This window comes from Strongylocentrotus purpuratus, unplaced genomic scaffold (assembly GCF_000002235.5).
Source record: "Strongylocentrotus purpuratus isolate Spur 01 unplaced genomic scaffold, Spur_5.0 spur5_scaffold_2, whole genome shotgun sequence".
Classification (NCBI taxonomy): Eukaryota; Metazoa; Echinodermata; class Echinoidea; order Camarodonta; family Strongylocentrotidae; genus Strongylocentrotus; species Strongylocentrotus purpuratus.
The window spans coordinates 313,060-335,235 of record NW_022145605.1 but is presented as its reverse complement, the minus strand read 5'-3'; the positions used below and the strand labels follow the sequence as shown (position 1 = coordinate 335,235).

General features: G+C 39.0%; 1 protein-coding gene across 1 annotated transcript; it reads right to left on the bottom strand.

Moving 5' to 3' along the window:
* Positions 1 to 358: 358 nt before the first annotated feature.
* LOC105443678 lies at positions 359 to 10,312 on the bottom strand. Its single transcript, XM_030992506.1, has 5 exons — positions 10,234 to 10,312; positions 8,642 to 8,854; positions 6,229 to 6,380; positions 1,021 to 1,166; positions 359 to 383 (listed from the first exon to the last, which is right to left on the bottom strand). The coding sequence occupies exons 1-5, from the start codon at positions 10,310 to 10,312 to the stop codon at positions 359 to 361; spliced, it is 615 nt and encodes a 204-aa protein (XP_030848366.1).
* Positions 10,313 to 22,176: the final 11,864 nt, after the last annotated feature.

The following is a 22,176-nucleotide window of genomic DNA, read 5'->3' as shown; positions in this document are numbered from 1 at the left end:
ATTTCAAATGCTTTAATCATTGTATAGTCTCAATAAAAAACTTGAAAATGATATTTGCATGACTCATTAACTGAAATTGCAATCTCCTCTTTTATTCGCCTTTTCATAAAGACATACCAAATAAATTAGTTCATGGTTATGAGAAGTAGCGTAATATACAGATAGTGACCATTGTAGAGGATTTCTTAAATTCACTCAATTTAGTTTTCATTTATCGAGAAATCAAGAAGAAATTTACTGCTTTCTCGACTAGATCATGTCAATGAAGAGAACCTTAAACATACCTGACGTGCATAGTCAAACTCCTTACACAGCATTTTCCACTTCAGAGGTACATCCAGTAGAAATGGCATGTGAGCTAATGAACGGCGACCTTGAATAAACTTAGAAAACAAAGACAAATACTTTCAATTACATAAGCGGGCAAGAGGAGAAAATAACAAGAAGGGAGTCAATATGATCTAAAATCCATGGGCGAGATTCCCCCCCCCCCCCCGGCTATGAGATGGCCGAAATTACGGGGCCTGTTTTTGGTTTAAAATCCTCATGAACCTATCATTATAAGTTTCTTTATAAGAATCTAGAATGAAATGATATATTTTCAAATAGATCTTGATACAGATTTAATTCATTGTCGATAATATATTTATATCAAGTAGTATACCCCATTTGTTGAGACATGTGTTTATCTTCTTGTTCAAAATAAAAGAGTTGAAAATTATCTGTTTTTATTGAGTAGTTTCAATATGTTATTGTCTACAAGTGCCTTCATCCTGTATACAGTACCTTAACGATCGATGCTGAAGATCATAATGGTAAAGTATTGATGATGATGATGACGATGGTGATGATGGAAATGCCGATGATGATGGAAATGATGATGTTGATGAACGTCATATTGATAACAGTGATATATTGTCAACAACGCCTTTATGATGAATTTGCCTATAATTTCATGATTGTTTTTTTTTTTGGTAGTGTAGTGTTGTATTTTTCTGAAAATGTGAAGCATAAGAAGACTGAATAAATACCAGGAGAGAGAGTTGCAAATGCTGATGATGAAGCTGGAGAACATGATTCTCGATCTTCCTGTTTGTTTCTTCATCTCCTGGTTGAAGGATGTAAAACTGATTCACTGGAACCTTGTACCCAAGCGATTCATTGATCTGTATGTGAAATGACTCATTAACTTATTTCAATCTCACTGCATCATAGTGAGACAATTTTGTATTGAGGGAAATTCTACCTTGATAGCAAACTACTCTAGATGAAAGAAGAAAAATCAGAGAAGTAGTCGAATGAAATTTTGAATGAAATCGGACAAAAATGAGAAAGCCAATAATTTTTTGAAACTTGTAATTCCTACAGGCATGGGCTCTTGACATTGGCTAAATCGGTAATGTCTCGAGGATGAAGTGGCGGTCAACTCTCCCTTTTGTTCAGACACACAACATTGTTATTAAAAAAAATCAAAAAGGCATGATTCAGGAGGGTCTATCCTCTTAATAGGTCTTATAATAATATGCTATCCATACTGTTTTTTAGTAGTGTCCGAAGGGAGAAGGCACTAAGGAGAAATACAATAATTAGTGATATTTGTGCACACGACAAACGGAAGAGTTATCCGTGACTACGACACAATCCACTGACTGAGATACGCATAAACTTAGTGATCTCATATTGCAAACATTCATAATGTACTTATTATTGGTCCGATTTATTTCAAATTTTCGCCATTCTCTTTAACTCAATTTTCTTCTTACATACATGTGAACTTATTAAAAGGGTTGGATTGCCCTTTAATTGTACAAATAGAGGCTCAATACTGAAACACGTATCCAGGCGCGGATCCAGGATTTTCCAATAGGGGGGGGGGGGGGGGGGGGGGGCCGGAAATTTGAAAATTGCGCGGACCGTTTTTTCAACTCAACATACCAATACTGACAAGGTCATATTAGAAGCACCATACCGGTAATTTTTTTGACATTTTCATCGGGGGGGGGGGGGGGGGGGGGGCTGAAGCCTCTTGCCCGAAAAAGTAATTTTCTGGTTTCACAATTCGGCTAGTGAGCGAAGCGAGCAAGCAAAATTTGAGGATAATATGTATTTTGTGAAAGTGTTATTTATCACCAAAATATACGAGAAAAGATATAACAAATTCATATTCGAGCAGCTCACTGTTTCCCTCCCCCCCCCCATTACGCGCGACGCGCAGAAGCTTTAATGTTTCATGAAATTATTAGAAAAAGAAGAGGATTCGTTGTACCATTCTCGACTCCTAATCCTTGTCTGAATTAAGTTCCTCCCCCCTGCTCCCCCCCCCCCTCTCCCGCGCGAAGCGCGGAAGTTTTGACGTTTCATTAATTGATATTAGAGAAAGAAGACGATTTGTTGTACCATTCTCGACTCTTATTCCTTGTCTGAATTCAGTTTTCTCCCTCCCGCGCGAAGCGCTGAAGCATTGACCTTTCATAGTTTAATGAAATTATTAGAGAAAGAAGATAATTCGATGTTCCATTCTCGACCCTCAACCCTTCTCTGAATTCAGATTCCCCCCCCCCTCCAGCGCAAAGCGCAGAAGCTTAACGTTTCATTAAATTATTAGAGAAAGAAGACGATTCGTTGTACCGTTCTCGATTCTTAATCATTGGCTGAATTCAGTTTCCATACTCCCTCCCGCGCGCAGCGCGGAAGCTTTGACGATTTATTAAATCATTAGAGAAAGAGTACCGTTCTCGACTCTTAATCCGTGTCTGAATTGAGTCCCCTCCCCCCTCTCTCTCTCTCTCTCTCTCGCGCGAAGCGCGGAAGCTCTGACGTTTCATTAAATTATTAGAGAAAGAAGACGATACGTTGTTCTGTTCTCGGTTCTTAATCATTGTCTGCATTCAGTTTCCACCCTCCGCGCAAAGCGCGGAAGCTTTGACGTTTCATTGAATTATTAGAGAAAGAAGATGATTTGTTGTACCACTCTCGACTCTTATTTCTTGTCTGAATTCAGTTTTCCCCCCTCCCGCGCAAAGCGCGGAAGCCTTGAACTGTCATAGTTTAATGAAATTATTAGAGAAAGAAGATAATTCGTTGGTCCATTCTCGACCCTCAATCCTTCTCTGAATTCAGATTCCCCCCTCCAGCGCAAAGCACAGAAGCTTAACGTTTCATTAAATTATTAGAGAAAGAAGACGATTCGTTGTACCGTTCTCGATTCTTAATCATTGTCTGAATTCAGTTTCCATACCCCCTCCCGGTAAGCTTTGACGTTTCATTAAATCATTTGAGAAAGAGTACCGTTCTCGACTCTTAATCCTTGTCTGCATGAATTGAGTTCCTCCCCCCCCCCTCTCCCGCGCGAAGCGCGGATCCTTTGACGTTTCATTAAATTATTAGAGAAAGAAGACGATTCGTTGTACCGTTCTCGACTCTTATTTCTTGTCTGAATTCAGTTTCCCCCCCCCTCCCGCGCAAAGCGCGGAAGCTTTGAACTTTCATAGTTTAATGAAATTATTAGAGAAAGAAGATAATTCGTTGGTCCATTATCGACCCTCAATCCTTCTGTGAATTCAGATTCCCCCCTCCAGCGCAAAGCGCAGAAGCTTAACGTTTCATTAAATTATTAGAGAAAGAAGACGATTCGTTGTACCGTTCTCGATTCTTAATCATTGTCTGAATTCAGTTTCCATACCCCCTCCCGCGCGAAGCGCGAAAGCTTTGACGTTTCATTAAATCATTAGAGAAAGAGTACTGTTCTCGACTCTTAATCCTTGTCTGAATTGAGTTCCCCCCCCCCCCCCTCTCCCGCGCAAAGCGCGGAAGCTTTGACGTTTCATTAAATTATTCGAGAAAGAAGACGATTCGTTGTACCGTTCTCGGTTGTTAATCATTGTCTGAATTCAGTTTCTCCCCTCCGCGCGAAGCGCGGGAGCTTTAACGTTTCATTGAATTAGTAGAGAAAGAAGATGATTCGTTGTTCCATTCTCGACTCTAAATCCTTGTCTGAATTAAGTTTTTCTCCTCCCCCGCGTAGCGCGTAAGCTTCTGACGCTTCATTAAATTATGAGAGAAAGAAGATGATTCGTTGTCCCATTCTCGATTCTTAATCCTTGTTTGAATTCATTTTCCCCCTTCCGCGCAAGGCGCGGAAGCTTTGAACTTTCATACCGTTCTCGGTTGTTAATCATTGTCTGAATTCAGTTTCTCCCCTCCGCGCGAAGCGCAGGAGCTTTAACGTTTCATTGAATTATTAGAGAAAGAAGATAATTCGTTGTTCCATTCCCGACCCTCAATCCTTCTCTGAATTCAGATTCCCCCCTCAAGCGCAAAACGCAGAAGCTTAACGTTTCATTAAATTATTAGAGAAAGAAGATGATTTGTTGTACCGTTTTAGACTTGTCAAAATGTTTCTTTGTCTGCTCCTTTTTCCGTCCTATGTCCTCTTACTGCCGCTACCGCCCCTAGCTACTCATGCTTTAAAGGGAAAATGAAACAATCATGATTTTGATAGCATACAATTAGGTCAGTAGAAATGAAAGGGGGAAAAAAATCTATTTATACACCAACCATGAAATAATCGCGACCGGGAGCGTTATATCTTAGTTTTGTGTTATCGGGCGAGGGCCGGGGCGTAGCGACCAAGCGAGATTTTGCAATGTAGAATGCTGAAATTATGCATTCTAGAAAATCCTTTAGTCCAATATGTATATTTCTTTCTAGCTATATGTCTAAATTTCCGGGAGGACGTGTCCCTCTATCGGGCCCAGGATCGCCGCCCCTGTCCATTATCACTACCAACATGAGTTTAAATATAAGCACAAGCGAGTTGGTATGAGCTGAATCCAAATGAAGGGCAAAATAAGAGTTGTGAAGCGGCCCTATACCGTTAATTTAAAATTTGACTGTTTAGTATATAGCTTCTATTTGAAAGACATCCAAAATATTGTGCCCTTTTCATTTTTTTTCAAAAAGCAGGGGCTGTTTGTAACGTTTAACTTTGAATCCGTGGCTCGAGATTTTATGCGGCCGGCCCGGCCCCCTCTATTCAATAACGTTTCCCAAGCCTTCTGGAATGACCCCAAATCTCCCGATTACAGTTTTTCCCTTATTCGTCGTTACTGTCACTTAGCGCCATTTCCTTGTCTTTCCCCCTTTCTCACCCGACTTTTCTCTTCCCCTTTCCACCCGCCCCCCCCCCCCCCACCCACTCAGTGTTATCTAGGGTACGCACATATACGTTTCCTCTCTTAGTTTGAAAGCACCCCTTTATCTTCGGTCTGTAAAGTCAGTGCGGGCCGGATTTGTGTGTATTTCGGCCGGACTTTGTTGCGTGAAAAGTAACCCTTTATCGGAAATTTTGGGAACACAAAATCGGTCCCTCCGACCCCGGAGTGGGAGTGAGGTGGGGGGGGGGGGGGGGTATCTTCTTTTTTTTTCTCTCTCTCTCTTTCTCTCTCTTCTTTCTTTTCTCTTTTCTTTTCTTTTCTCTTCTCCTTCTTTTCTCTTCTCCTTTTTTTCTTCTCTTCTCCTTTCTTTTTTTTCTCTTTTTTTTTTGCGCCGCCAATAGGGGGGGGGGGGGGGGCCGCGGCCGTTTCGGCCCCCCCCTGGATCCGCCATTGCGTATCAATGAGTGCATAATCTTCCACTGGGTGTGCAACAATAAACATCAAGAGAGGTAAAAGTAAAGGTTGCTGACAGGAAGAGTTGAAAGGTAAAATGCTCAACCTATCCCCAACACAGTGGCGGATCCAGGGGGCCCGGGGGGCCCGGCCCCCCCCCCCTTGAGAAAAAATAATGTAAAATCACGCGATTTTTACCTTTTTGGGGGTTGGGCCCCCCCCCCCCCCCCTGGCGCTCAAGGGGGGGGGGGGGGTGCAAATTTTAAAATTTTCGAGGACCATAAAAAAAAGTGTCCGCTTACCCCTCCCCCCCCCCCCCCCCCCCCACTGAGCGACTTTTCGGCCGGCGCGATTTTCAAATTTTCGGGAGCAAAAAAAAAAAAAAAGTTGGGCCCCCTCCCCTAAGAAATCCTGGATCCGCGCCTGCCCCAACAGTATGCATCAGACTATGTTACGTTCTGTTGATAGAGGTCTACATCACTATGTATTTCACAGCTATGAATATTCATATTGTGATAATACGTCACATGAAAACAAACATGAAGTCAGACAGACAAAACGACCAATAACTGTTTTAAATTGAAAATGAAATCATTTTCCGTTTCACAAACATACGAACCTGTCTCAAGATTTCCAGCATCGCTAAGTAAAGGTTATCACGTGGTATCGGCACAGTATTGTCCCAACAACACTTCAGCAGATTCCTGAATGCCTGTAGGTAGACTTTAATCACTCTGGTTAAAAGGTCCGAGTCCTTATCACACCAACGAACTGTCAATCGAAAATAAAATAGTTTATTTTATGGTCCAAAGGTCGAATTTATCAAGGCTCATTCTACGCTTCAAGTCAGTCTAAAAAAAAAATTAGTTGTAGTCAATTTATTATGAGTTTCCTTGAAGTTCAAGACTGAGAAATGTTTTTTATTATAAACTAATGACTCCCAGATAATTGGAAAAAGTAGACCCCTACAAACTACATATTTTTAATTTACCTTGATAATGTCATGTTATAAAATCGAAATACGCCTCCGCAGGGGGGGGGGGGGGTGTTTGCGGTTACCCCCCCCCCTCAACAAAATTCAAAAAAAAAAATTATGTGCTAAACGGTGATTAAAAATTACCTTACCCCCACCCCCTCCCCCCCCTACTGAACGAAATATCGGTCGGCATAATTTTCCAATTTCCGGGACAAAACAAACCCCCCCCCCCCTCCGCTTATTCAGCGGCTGGCTGAGTCGTTGCGAAATTTTTCCTTAAAAAAATGGGGAAAAAAGGATGCTCTTATCCCCCCCCCCCCCAACTCCCCCCTCCCCCCTCCCCTGCTTATTCAGCGGCTGGCTGAGTCGTTGCGAAATTTGGGGCGCGATTTTCAAATTTTAACCCCCCCCCCTTCGAAAAAATCCTGCATTTGACACTCTTGACCATACAATACTTATACGTAAATTGGAATACTATGGATTGAGGGGTGTTGCTATACAATGGTTTAAAAATTATTTACCAAATAGAAAACAATATGTATGTTATGATTCAAATGAATCAGAATTAGTATCTATAACTTGTGGAGTGCCACAAGGGTCAATCCTTGGCCCTTTGTTGTTTTTGATATATGTAAATGATATTTATAATTCATCAAATGCACTACAGTATATTTTATTCGCTGATGACACCAATGCATTTTGTTCCAATTCAGATTTTCAGATCGTTTTAAGAAATATTAACGCTGAATTACCAAAATTATCAAAATGGTTTAGAAGTAATAAACTGTTTCTTAATTTAAAGAAAACAAACTATATATACTTTCAGAACAGAAAAAATAACGATATTCCTGACATTGAAATTACTTTGTATGGTGAAATATTGGAAAAAAAGGATAGCACAAAGTTCCTTGGTGTTTTGATCAATGAAAATCTGAGATGGAATAATCATGTGCAATATATTTCTAATACTATTTCCCGTAATATTGGTATTCTCTGTAAATTGAAACATTATGTCCCTTCAAATATCTTGTTTATGTTATATAATTCATTAATACTGCCTATTAGACTATTAGACTATTATTATTATTATTATTATTATTATTATTATTTCATATCGTAACATTATATGGGCAAATTCGAAAAGCAACGTTGACGCCATTTTACTGTTACAAAAGAAAGCCATGCGTATATGTACTGATTCTTCCTATCGCGACCACACCAATCCCTTGTTTTCAAAACTAAAAACTCTAAAAGCTGATGATATACATTTTCTACAAGTAGCACTTTTCATGTTTCGCTTACAAAATGGTCTACTCCCTTCATACTTTCCCCCATTGTTTAATATGAATAAAACCATCCACTCCTACCCTACAAGGCAAACTGAAAAATTCCATTTAAGAAATCCAAAAACCGCATTGGCTCTCAAATCCATTAGACATGCCGGCCCAGACATCTGGAACTCTCTGCCCATTGTAATAAGAAACCTTAGGACATTGTATTCTTTTAAGAAGGCAGTTAAAACTATGTTATTGTCTAAGTATTGATCCTGTCGTGTGTAATTTTACTGTATTCATGTTTGTGTGTACATTGACTGTTTACTCAACAATGATGTGTAATCCATTCGTGAATGAACCTGCATTCAATCAGCAGATGTATGAGATTTATTGTATAATTACCAACGCTCCTTCTCTCTCCTTTCCTGTTCTTCTCTGCAAGTCACACTCTTTTTTATTTATATTTTGTATTGTTGTATCTAAGTTGAGGGCTGCGGGCACGTCAAGCTACTCTGCTTATTTCTGTAGCCCTCCTGCATCTAATGTATGTTAATTATGCATTCAATATATTTGTTTAATCTTGTTTATTATCTGTATAAAATTATATTCACTTAAAACATTGTATCAAACCATATTATGTTCATGAAAATGTATGATGAAAAAAGAAAAAAAGATGCAGAAACCAATAAATCAAATCAAATTAAATCAAATCAAATCAATGCCCTGGCCTGAGATATATCAGTGTATATTATGCTTCAAGCCACTTTTGATCTTGTTTTTACCAAGCACTTCGTAGTTCCTCTTTGCTGCTTCATGCATCAAGATCAATGTTTCTGCCATTTCTCTGATGATTCGATCACCCCACTCTTTATCCGGTCTGTCGAAGGCTGGACACTCGAGTAGGATCGGAACTACTCGGAGAAGATCGGATTCGATTTCATCCTTGCATAATTCTGACCGCGTGTCCTTCAGGTGCTCGAAGATAACTTTGCTACCTGCATTAAACATGAGCCAAACGAAAAGAATAAGATGAGGAGTTTTTAAAAAGTAGGGACAATAATTATGAAGAAAGATGTATATATGGTGAATACTGCGTTGCTAGGCAAGCACAAAAGAAAATAATACACGTCATGGTTGTGACCAACTGATTCAAATTGGTCAAACTCTTTGTATGGATGGCTCTGGGGAAATTGAGTAGAAAACGGGCTTCATGTTTATTAGGAATGCTTGATTCAATCACTACAGTATATAGTAGAGAATAGTATAGTATAATGTAAATATAGTATAGTGTATAAGAATAGTGTAAACTAATAAAAATGTACCTCTCACCAATATCAATTTAAAACACCAATCATCCTAAAAACCACTGCCAAACTCAAATAAATCCTCTTTCTTAAATCTCCAACATAAAAGTAGAAGAGCCCTAAATCAATATACAACCATGGACCTATTACGGATGGACATTCGACGTGATTCTTTCTTTGATCCAATGATAGTCACCGCCTTCTGAATTATGTGCATCTTAATGAGAACATTCAGCTGTTTTAACAATAACGACTGCGTAAGCACTTTCGGTCATTGACAAAGGAGCATTTTCCCTCTCTTGGGTTTTGTTTGGATGGTGTGCTCTGAAAGAGTGTGTCTTAAATAAAAACATCCCCAATGGGGAGCAGCAAAGTTGAAAAGCAGACGATTTTGGTGATATGAAATGTATTATTACTGATTTGCACACTTTCGCACACACCCATGACCTTATAAAACAATTAAAAGGCCATGATCTTTATAAGCCCTGTGCGTTGTAACTCTGGAATATTATGAGGAAATAGGGGGAAACGGGATTTTAAATCACAACCAATCCAAATATAACCTCTATCTGGTAATATCAACATGTTTTTCAATATAAAATACGGTACACGGAACAACAATTTCCGATTATAAATCAGAACTGTACATCGATTTTCCATGATTTAAGCGAGTTATTATCTTCTGCACAAGTATATTTACATGTGTAAAATCACTATCTTGATTCTGTCCCGGCTGCGTCTTATTTTTTCGTACCACGGCGAGCCCAGATTCCAGTATGAACTCATTTTCATACATAACAAGCTACGAAAGCTTGCAAAGAGGTCACAAACAATTTGACTTTGATTATTTATTGCTTTGCCTCACTATTTATAAAGGCAAAAAACTGAATAAACTGAGATTCGAACCCTCACGTCAACTTCATAGTTCTATTAGTAACACGCTGTCCTTACCGATTGAGCTGACGATGAGTTGATGACAGATTGATTTGTATAATTACTATCACCCTATTAACCACCCTAACGGATTCTACGTGCGCATGCGCTGGTTTCCTTTGCGAGTGCGCATGCGCAGGTTTCCCTCGCCAGCTCAATCTGGGCTCGCCGTGGTACGGACAAATAAGACGCGTCTGGCTTTCCGGCGGTGACCATCATGATATCAAAGTGACGAAACATGTACGGAATGTTATTAAGACGACATTGACGGAGACAATCACAATGAATTCGTTATTAAAAGAAAACAATGAATGTCCATCCGTAATAAGTCCATGATACAACTGACTCAGAAGATGTCCATCATAAACCAATAGCAAAATAGTTAAGACTGAATATTCAAAAGGTAAAGGAGAAGAGAACCAATGATAAGTAAGAAGTGGAAATACATAATGCATTAACACAAGATCCATGAATAGAGAATGAGAAGAGAACAAAGGAACATTCCAGTTGAGATGGAAGACTTGGTATGTAGAGGAGATGAATGGAGGAAGGAATTGGGTTGGGTAATTGAAGTTAATGTATATGTAAGTGATAAGCAAATGATGTGAAAGAAACAAATAGTAATTGAAACAAATACAAGCATGGAGGAGTCTCATTTCAACTCTTACAATAGTATAGTTGTATGTATAGTATAGTATACACAAATATATACTGAGAGGTTCTGGTTGAAACTATGGGCAAGAGGTGACTCCAAAATTACTATTTTATGGAGTCACCGAGGCCCATAGTAATCACCAGTACTTTTTTTGTTTCAATTTTTTTTTTTTTTAGATTTTAAAAACTCCACCGTATCTAGTTCACTAAAATATCCCCTTTCTCAATATCATAATGAAAGAGAAATTTTCACGAAAGAGTAGGTAAAAAAGGTCACCCATAATGTTTGAAGGAAAAAGTCTGTTCTATTATTAAAGCGGGAAAAAGATATTTTGTAAGCAGCGAATTGAAGGGTTATAGCATCACAAATCATGACCAAATTGCCGATTCGATATCGAAGATTTGACACATAGATTTCAGAAATTGTTTCAGAAATGTAAAACTAAACCCAGTCAAACAAAATTGGCTCGACTTGAACAAAGTCCTGCGACCACAATGAATCAAGAGAGAGGCCAGGGGCGTCGCTAAACCTTTTTCAGTGGGGGGGGGGGGGTGTAGAGGCCACCGATTAACGACAAAACTAGCCACCAATTACCGACAACTTTATTAATGCCAATGTATCAATGTCTACAAATTTAACCGTATAAACCCGGGGCCGGGGGCTAAATTATTTTGCCTACGAACTATCAGGCGCGTGGCTAGGATTTTATTTTAGGGGGTGGTAGTGAGCACGCGAAGCGCGTAAATCACTTACATAGCGCGCTCCCTATAGAGGTGGGTGCAGGGAGGGGGTTGTTTTCCCCTCCCGCGGGAGGCGCGAAAAGCTTTAACGTTTCATCAAATTATTACAAAAGAAGACGATTCGTTGTACCGTTCCCAACTCTTAATTCTTGTTTTGCCCCTCTCAGGCGAAGCACGGAAGCTATGACGTTTGAAAGAAGACGATTCGTTGTATCGTTCTCTACCATTAATCCTTGTCTGAATTCAGTTTCCCCCTCCCGCGCGAAGCGCGGAAGCTTTTACGTTTCATTAAATTATTAGAGAAAGAAGACGATTCGTTATACTGTTTTCCATTTTTAATCCTTGTCAGATAACAGTTTCACCCCTTCCGCGCGAAGTGCGGAAGCTTTGACGTTTCATTGAATTATTAGAAAAGAAGACGATTCGTTGTACTTCTTTACCATTAATCCTTATCTAAATCCATTTTCGCCCCTACCGCGCGAAGCGCGAAAGCTTTGACGTTTCATTAAATTATTAGAGAAAAAAGACGATTCGTTGTACCTTTCTCGACTTTAAATCCTTGTCTGATTTCAGTTTCCTCCCGCGCTTCGCGCGGTAGTCCAGATTCAGTCCGTTCGTTCTTTTTATCCCCCACACACAGCGCGGTCTCTCCACTGATCGCGCAATCCCCAAATGTCCGTCCACATTCGAGGTCCAGATTTAGAGGAATGGCTAGGTCTACTTTCAACGTTGAGGGTGTGTTATTTTATCAGCTGATTGGGTGCGCTAAACGAAAACGGTACAGAGGCTGGACTAGTCGCGCGGGTGCATGGGGGAAGCTTTGACGGTTATCAAATTATTAGAGAAAGAAGAAAGATCGTTGTACTTATATTATTTGAATACATATTGTCATTCCTGATTCCTGACCATTCTTGTCTCCAAACTGTTTACTTTTGTTCATTACAATGAGTAACTAACGGTATGACCATACACTATGTTTATTATATACTCATATCGAGAACAAACTATATTTTAATATTGTTTCAATAAGCTGCAGATATATTCCCTTCCCTTTTTCCTTGTCTTCTGTAGTTAATTGTGAGTATCGGTTCATGTATCCCTGTAATCCCCCTTTCCCTCTTTTAGCGTGTATTTGTATTTTATAAACTTTACTTTAGTTAATTATGTCATTTTTAGTTTTAAGGAGCCTATCCACAACAAGCTCTGCTTTTCCATAGGCTCCGCCACTTCATCTCTTAAGTTAAACTTAATGGACAATATTCTGAATAGTGTGTACCGGCATTGTATGTACAAGTATAAAATAATCATTTTCAATATGTTGTTACACTCTTTGTAAAATGAGATATTGTGGAAACCAATAAACTATCTATCTATCTATCTTTAATTAAATTATTAGCCGAAGAAGGCGATTCGTTATACCGTTCCCGACTCTAAATCCTTGTCTGAACTCAGTTCCGCACTCCCGTGCAAAGCGCAGAAACTTCGTCGTTTCATTAAATTATTAGAGAAAGATGACGATTCGTTGTACCGTCCTCGACTCTTTATCATTGTCATAATTTCAAAAATGTATACTTTGTCAGATAAAAATTCACAGTTCGTAGGGAAAACAAATTTGCCGGCCGACCGACATAATACATCTCACCGACTTCAAACTTCTGCATTGATATAGTACACGATGATCGAGCAAGAATACCGACATAGCTGACCCGACACAGCAACATATCTATGCGTATCTTTCTTGCTCCCTCGACGAGGCGACTCCAACCAACAACCCCCTCTCTCCCTCTTACTCCGACCCCTCCTCTCTCATGCTCTTACCACCCCCTCTCTCTCTCTTCTCTTTCATCCCCCTTTTTTTTCTTCCTTTTCTTTCTTTTCTCTCTTTTCCTTTCCTTTCTTTCCTCCCCTCCCCCTTTTCTCATTTTTCCCGAAGGCAGCGCAATTTTACCGACAAAACCCCAACAAGTGAGGGTGTCGCACCCCCACCCCCTCCCTTTAGCGACGCCCCTGAGAGTGGCCCCATAGATAGCAGTCATGTTTTGCATATCATTTAATGTTATTCCCAGAAGATAAAATTTGCAATCATGAACCAAAATGAAATTGAGAGTTCTGCATACATGAATATTACAAACTAAATGTATTGACACGTACCTGTTCTAAGAGTTTAATGTTATCTTTAAGCAGGAGAAAGGTTTCCTTCAGTGAGTCCATTTTCAAGCCCGCATATTGGTCTCTGCAAATAGAACACACATGTAGATAACAATACTTCGATTAATAAAGATAGATAGACCTACATACAATAATGGTGTGGCATAATACTGTTGATTCAAGCGCGTAGACAAGATTTGACTTTAGGGGGCGGTAGCGAGCACGCGAAGCGTGCAAATCACTTACAGAGCGCGGAAGCTTTGACGTTTCATCAAATTATTAGAGAAAGGAGACGATCCGTTGTACCTTTCTCGACTTTTAATCCTTGTCTGAATTCAATTACCCTTCTCCCGCGCAAAGCGCGGAAGCATTGACGTTTTCATAAAATTATTAGATAAAGAAGACGATTCGTTGTACCGTTCTCGACTCTTAGTCCTTGTCTGAATTTTCAAAAATGTTTCTTTGCCTGCTCCTTTTTCTTCCTACGTCCTCTTACTTTTGTTTCTTGTCTCCTTTTCTTTTTTCTCTTCTCTTCTTTTTTTTGGGAGGCGACCGCCCACACCGCCCCCCCCCCCCCTGGCTACGCGCCTGTGTTGATTTTTAACAGTCATGCGGGGGCTATAAGCTAAATGTATACGGTGTATGATCAGAATTATTAAGATAACATTTCCAATGCATTTGACGATATTCAAACAAAGCTGCATAAACTGTAAACTAATACAAGTATTCAATGTATTCAGTGCATCGAATCATATATAAAAAGGTGTAATTCTTCGAATGTTTCACAATTATGGTTAACGGAAGACTACTTTTAGGTCATCGATTTGAATCCTCTTTGGGGTATACACAACATTTGTATGCCACGGCAAACTTTAATATTAATAATAATACTATTACCGAGGGAGGCTTCACCAGCATTAGTGCTGTTCTTCCTGAAGGCGCTGCAATTAGTATTACCCAAACAATTAACAGGTACCCACTTACATCTGGGAGAAGAGTGGCAAATGTAGATTAATGTCTTGCCAAAAGACGTTAGTGCCTGGCTGAGATTCGAACCCACAATCCTTATATTGAGAGTCAGGTGAATGAATGACTATACCACGACACCTCCACAATTTATATGGGCAAGGTCATGGCGAATGCTTGGGGACCATGTAATGGGGTATCCCCCCCCCCCCCGCCCTGAAAAAAATGATGCATTTTCCTTGCTTTTCTGGTCAGAATTTATATATTTCAAGACTAATAACTCATTTGAAAATGTTCCAATACTGAGTATAAATCCACTGAGGAGTCTAAAATATGAGAGATCACTACGTTTTGGATTTGAATCAATTCCAAATTAAAGTGGAATCCACTCCATGAGTTGTTTGCATTACTCTCTTGAGAATGGTTTCAACAGTGTGTGTTTCTCCCTCAAAACAAAAAAATCCTAACATGAATCCTGAAAGAGTGCACTCCCATTTCTGTAGATTTAAAGAGTGTGATGAACCCCCTTTTGTCACGTGTGCCACCAACCCCCTTCCCATCCATCAGAAAATCCTGGATCCGCCACTGTTTTTCAATACATTCAATTCGATGTGGTTTATTAAAAATTAAACAAATAGTAGTCTAGTGAATATTTGCGCAATGTTTACAATGTAGAAAGGTCGTAAACTAGGATCATCGATTTAAACAAAACAACAAAAAAATAAACAAAGCATTAATAATAAAAAGTTAAAGTACGAAATCATTCGAAATACTCACACTTTCGTACAAGTATAAAGCTTTGGAAACAAAATTTTCATCATTATGCAAAATAGAAGTAAAAGATCACTCGAATATTTAGCTGGAAATTAGCTGATTTATATATGATGCAGAATAAAAGACAAAATCTTTTGAATTTATTATTCCAAGATACATAATCATGTGTAAATCAAAGTTCAATGTTGGATATAAAATAAATAAAACTATATATTTTGTAATACAAACATCAAGGAAACATGGCTAGTAAGTATCCTTACCCGAGCCTAATGAAATCAGTATCTCGGAATGCTTCTACAAGACATCTTGGTTTCATCGCTGTAAACAGCTCGGATCGTTGCTTCTGAGTTAGATCAGCTCCAGGATCTAATCTGAAGATACTCTCCAGTACTATCTTGGAATTGGTTGCCATGGTTATTGGTTCCTGAATATATCCACCTGAAGATGTTTTCAAATTGAAATTAAAAGCAAAATATATTTATATTTTTTCCATCTTTTCAACGAAAATGAAGTTTTCCGTGGTATCCAATACAGAATATTTCATCTAGTCTTCATTAATGCATACGCGGATCTATCAGGGAAGGGGCTACCCCACTCCAAAGTCGGTCTCTACAAAGTCTACACACGCTAGGTTACCCAGCAGTTCTGGAATTTCATCGTTTTGAAACATGCAACCTCCCCCCCCCCCCTTTCCCTCCCCCTCCGCCTGCACCTTTCTTATAACCCTATAGCAGTCTCTACAATGGAGATGGATTGAATTTCTGCAGACTGGACATAGTCAAAGATGGACGAAAATAAGAACATATTTGTTCCTTATTCATGTTTCCATACAGAATATTTGAACAATAAATCAATCACTGATATTGATAACACCAAACAAATATATTAAAATGGTGTCAAATGTGTACCTTAAATCCTAGCTTTCAAATGAGTATGAACGTAATTATTGTACGTACCGTGATATGAACCTTCTCAGTCAGTGTACTGCATGTGAATGTTATAATATTGAACTACAGCAAAAGTGTGTACAAATAGACGGACTGAATTGCGCTCGTACCATAATTCATAACACTAAGCACAGCGCCGTATGGTACGTTCATTCCCACATACCGTACATGCAATGTGGGGAATCCCCGGCTCGCTAATAATAGTAGATGCGTAATCTCTTCGGTCATTCATTTACAGAAAGGTTTGCATTGCGACATTGGCATGTGCAATCTAGACTGACCTTAGCCTATAATCTAGGCGGAGTGCCGAGCTTTTTTCTTTGCTGCTAGACTAACCTTAAGCAGAACGTCTGATACGGCGAGACTACGAACCGTGAGCCGCGAAGCCTATAATCACTGGTCTAGCTTTAGTCGTTGTTTTTTTTGTTATCGACCATGAATCCATGGCAGTTTTTCGTACGAAAAAACCTCATGAATACGAAATGAACTCAACCAATCAGAAACACGTATGGAGAAGAGTCTATGCATATGCATATTATAAATCACGTGACATTACGTCATTTTCTTCATCCAAGATGGCGGGTAGTTCATGCGACGACGATCTTCTGCGAGAAAGTTTATCATATGCGGCCAGGGGCGTAGACAACGGGGGGATGAGGGGGATGCATCCCCCCCACCTCACAAGGTGGGGGGGATGGCATGTACAATCATCCCCCCCCAGGTTTTGGGGAATGATATTTGCTTACTTAATAAGTCATAACGATGATAATAATAGTAATAATAATAATGATAACAATTATAATATTAATAATAATAATAATTATGATGATGATAATAATAATCATCATCATTATTGTAATCGTGTTTATTGTTATTAGCCGCATTCACACGGTGAAAGCCAATTCAGACGGTAAAAAAAAGGAAATCTTACAAGTATTTTGTGGTTATCTTGTGGTTTGGAAACCACAAGATAACCACAAGATTAAACAGGCGCGGATCTACGGGGGGGGGGGGTTAGGGGGTTCAACCCCCCCCCCTTGGGCGGCCCAAAAAACAAACAAAAAAAAAAGGGGGAAAAAGAAGAAAAAAAAGAAAAAAAGAAAGAAAAAAGAACGCACGCTGGAGAGAAACCCTTTCAAGTGCAAATATTGTGAGAAGATATTCAACTCATCTGGTAACTTAACCAAACACATGATAACTCTGGATATAACTGTGTATTTAACTGTTACTTGATTTAAAAAGACGTTATCATGCACTGCTTTTTATGGTCTCCATTGTGTTAATAGATGCCAGGAAAACATCACTTACGGGGTTCAAATAAACACCCCAAAAAAAATCGGCTCGCCGCTTCGCGGCTCGTGGACGATGCTCCGCATCGTCATTATTTTGGTCACCCCCCCCCTTAGCAAAAAGCTAGATCCGCCCCTGAGTCATCCCCCCCAGGTGTACGAACCTGTCTACGCCACTGTATGCGGCCAACAAACTAGGCATTCCTAATGGAAAATTCAGAGAACTGCAGGAATCCGCTATTCGTAGCGTTATTGAAGCCGGCAGGGTTATTTTTGTTGCATTACCTACTGGTTTTGGAAAGAGTGCAATATACCAAGCAATCCCCTTGTGCTGTGATTTTCTACGCGACCACGGATTCTATGATCATGATGAGCGGTTGCGGTTTCTTATATCTGATTGGTCGAACGTAACATGGGTGTACCTTATTTGGTAGGGCTGTTGAATGATTCATAGATCCGCCATTTTGAATATATATGAATATTGATTAGCTAGACCAGTGATTGGTGAGCCGCTTCGCGACTCACGGTTCGTAGTCTCGCCGTATCAGACGTTCTGCTTAGGGTTAGTCTAGCAGCAAAGAAAAAAGCTCGGCACTCCGCCTAGATTATAGGCTAGACTGACCTCGGAAGACAATGTATTTGACTTCTGTAGAGTGAATGTATATTGATGTGTGTTCTTAGTTCTAGCTCGGTTACTGTGTGATTGAGTGGCGGCATTTCCTCCGAGGAAAGTCACTACACAACCAAATTTCCAGCTTCAATCAAGGTCCAACAATAGTTAACTTTAACAATAACCATTATCCTTAACCTAACAAAATAAAACCAGCTTTGACGTTTCATTAAATTATGAGAAAAGCAGACGATTTGTTGTACCGTTTTCGACTCTTAATCCTTGTCTGAATTCAGTTTCCCCCTTTCCGCGCGAAGAGCGAAAAGGTTAGGTGTTTGATTTAATTAATATAGAAAGAAGACGATTCGTTGTACCGTTCTCAGCTCGTCTAAATGAAGTTTTCCCCTTCCGCGCATGGGGCCGAATTTTTGGCGTTTCATGAAAATATAGAGGAAGGAAGACGATTCGTCGTACCGTTGTTGACTCTTAAATTTTGTTTGAATTTAGTTTCCACGAAAATTTTAAACCTATGATTTCTTTAGCTGATATTATAGGAAAGTGAAGCTTCGAGAAAATACAAGTATTGTAGTTGTAGTCACCCTCGAAGTCGTCACAGCGGATAAACAGTCACAGTTCGTAGGGAAAAAAAATTGTCGGCCGACCGACAATATACATCGCACCGACTTCAAACTTCCGCATTGATATAGTAACCGATGATCGAGCAAGAATACCGACACAGTTGACCCGACACAGCAACATATTTACCCGTATCTTTCTTGCTCCCTCGACGAAACGAATCCACCCAACAACCCCCTCTCTCTTTTACTCCCACTCCTCCTCTCTCAGGCTCTTACCTTCCCTCTCTCTCTCCTCTCTTTCACCCCCCTCCCCGTTTCTTTTGTTTCCCTTTTCTCTTTTTTCTTCTTTTTTTCCCTTTTCTTTCTTTTCTTTCTTTTCCTTTCTCTCCTTTCCTCCCTCTTTTTCTTGTTTCTCTTTCTTTTTTCTCTTTTCTTTCCTTTCTTTTCCTTTCTTTCTTTTCTTTTCCTTTTCTTTTTTCTTTTTTCCCGACGGCAGCGCAATAAGGTGGGGGGGGGGGGTGTCGCACCCCCCCCCACACACCCCCTTTGGAGACGCCCCTGATGGCTCCTAACCATTAGGAGCCAGATCATATAACACTGAGTTCCTATAGTTTTTATGCTCTTTTGGCAAATGAAGAAAAAATTGAGAAAATCTAAAACTAGTTTTTTTATGACGTCACAGCTTCGGTACTCTATGGAAACATTTCTATTCGAATATTGTAATTACATCACTGTTATATGCTCTTATTATATACACATCGTTAAAACTACTTAGTCACAAAATGCTTACAATTTTAATACAATTAAAATCAGTAATTTTATTTCAACATGTTTATTATTCATCATGTTTATTTTTTATCATGTTTGTCATGGTTTCATATTTCTTTCATATTCCATTTTACATATTTACTTTCAGTTTCATTTATTTCTCCTCAAGAGATCAACAGATAAAAATACATACATGTATATAAACAGATAAATGTATGATAATACTTAAGAGGAATTATAAAAAGTGAGGAAGGCAGTGGCCCAAAAGGAAACAAACCTTGTAAGAGGCCAACCCTTTCAGAAACAAGATATACAATATGTAACATAAAAACAGATCAAAAAGGAACACAGACTAAGATAAGAAATGAAGTAACTAACCTAATGAACAAACACAAGAGCCCAATACTGAATCTAATATCTAGATAATAAAACTGCTTTATATTTCCTTCTAAAAAAAGATACTGAGGAGCTATTTTGAATGTTAAAGGGAACTGAATTCCAAATTCACTGGACCCTGGTAAAATAAGCTATTTTTAAAAAGGGAGGTATTGCACTTTGGGATGTGGATATTTCGAGAATTTCTTGTGAAATAATTATGCACAGATGTATTTAACCGGAAATAGCTCAATAACGAATTTGGCAACAGATTTTGTTTATAAGAAAACATAAACAAGGCTATATTCAGTTTTAATAAGTCCATAATATTGAAAAAATTTCAAGGAGGAAAATAAGGGTCCAGAGTGAGAAAGGTAAGGTGAGCGAGTTATAATTCTCATTGCCTTTTTTTGTAAACGAAATATTCTATTAATATGTATTTGGAAAGTATGACCCCAGGCTATATTACAATAATTTAAGTACGGTAAAATAAAAATATTATACAATATAAGAAGAATTCTCTATGAAGTTTATAAATAATTTCAATGTTTTGGCAATCTTATTGCAGACGGCACCAGCATGTTCATTTCATGTTAACCTATTATCAGCAGTGACACCTAGAAAGGTAGCAAATTCAACTTCAATGACAGGCATGTCATTTAAATAGACATCAATTTTGAAAGAGGCTTTATTTTTGTTCGTAAAAACCATAAAATGTTATTCCCTAACATGTATAGTTAATTTATTGACAATTAGCCACTTAAATACATATTTCAGTTCACTATTAAAACATTTTGTAAAGTATCAATATTATGGTGAGACATGAGCAAGCTGGTGTCATCTGCACACAAAATGCAATTCAACATTTTAGAAATATTGCCCAAGTCCTTTTTTTGTAAATTATAAACAAGAGCGGGATCAAGATCAAACCTTGATCTTTATTTGAAGGCACTATCTTTTGGCAAGATATTAACCTCCACTTGCTACCCTCTACCCATGTTTAAATGGGTACCCAGTAAGATGCGACGGTCATTGTTGGTCAAACAGTTTTCGAGCGTCAAGTAACACCTGACTGGAATGTATGTAAATTATTTCCAAATCGAGATTCAAACCTTTGTTGCTTGTGATCCTGAAGGTGATACCAAAAAAATGAGGTGCCGTATGAAAGATCATGTTTATCTCCATATTTCGAAAGGTGTGTCATCTCGTCATTACATCACTATGAATATAACTGACAAAGAAAGCGGACAAAATATACAGTTCCTCAGGTAGACAAAGGGATATCCCTTCACTGCTTTTATGTAAAAAGGTGAATATGCATGTGACACCTGTTCTACACATTTTTACATAATAGCAGTGAAGGGATGTTCCTTTGTCTACCTGAGGAACTGTATATTTTGTCCGCTTTCTTTGTCAGTGATGTTCATAGTGCATGTAGATCTAGGCCCACAATCGAGATCGGCGGTCATCTGCGTTGTGTGCAAATGTAGCCATCAAATTTATCGCACAAAAACTGTATGGTAGCCGCGCTCCGCCCAAACTAAGTTTTAACATGTAAACCCATGGGGATCGCAACTATAGGTTTTCCCGCCCAACTTCGTAAACTTAGCATCTGAATTAACGTTACCTTCATTCAAGTTCGTGCGAAATTGAATGACTATGTAGATCAACATTCAAAAAGCTAATAGCGTCATTCAATTTAATTTAGTAGCATGCGATTTCATACTCTTGTCACGGAGACGTGCAAAACGAGCATTCAATTTAGAAAAGCGTGCAAAGAACATTCAAATTCGCGCCGGGCAGACGGTGATATGTATTCGTGCATTCAAGTTCGTGATTAAGCATACATATGTGACATTTTTGCATTGCTTTTCATTTGATGTCAATTTGTCACTTCATATACTTCTGTTTGAATAATTCATGCAAAGTTTACTTGGAGGAATGACATGCGTATTTGTTTGTAGATATCTGTCATTACACAGGTATAACTGTCCCCAGAGAAGGTGCACAGTTTGTGACTTCTCTTCTAAGCACAATCTATAACTAGAAATTTAATTCGTCATGGGGACGAATTAGGTGGTCTGTCTTCAATTTTCATGATCATTGACACGTCAAAAAGTAAAAAAAATGATGAAAAAAAATTGTTGGAGACGCCCGGACTCGATCCAGGGACCTCGAGGTCGGAAGTCAAGTGCGTTACCGATATACCAAAATATTTCCCATAGAGATG

What these genes read in the sequence shown, in the direction of transcription:
- LOC105443678 (XM_030992506.1), bottom strand. Translation starts at nt 10,312, where the DNA reads ATGGTCACCGCCGGAAAGCCAGACGCGTCTTATTTGTCCGTACCACGG. An exon ending in TGAGCTGGCGAGGGAAACCT is followed by an intron (nt 8,855 to 10,233) that starts GCGCATGCGCAC and finishes TGTTTAATGCAG; the next exon opens with GTAGCAAAGTTATCTTCGAG. An exon ending in GAGGAACTACGAAGTGCTTG is followed by an intron (nt 6,381 to 8,641) that starts GTAAAAACAAGA and finishes TTCGATTGACAG; the next exon opens with TTCGTTGGTGTGATAAGGAC.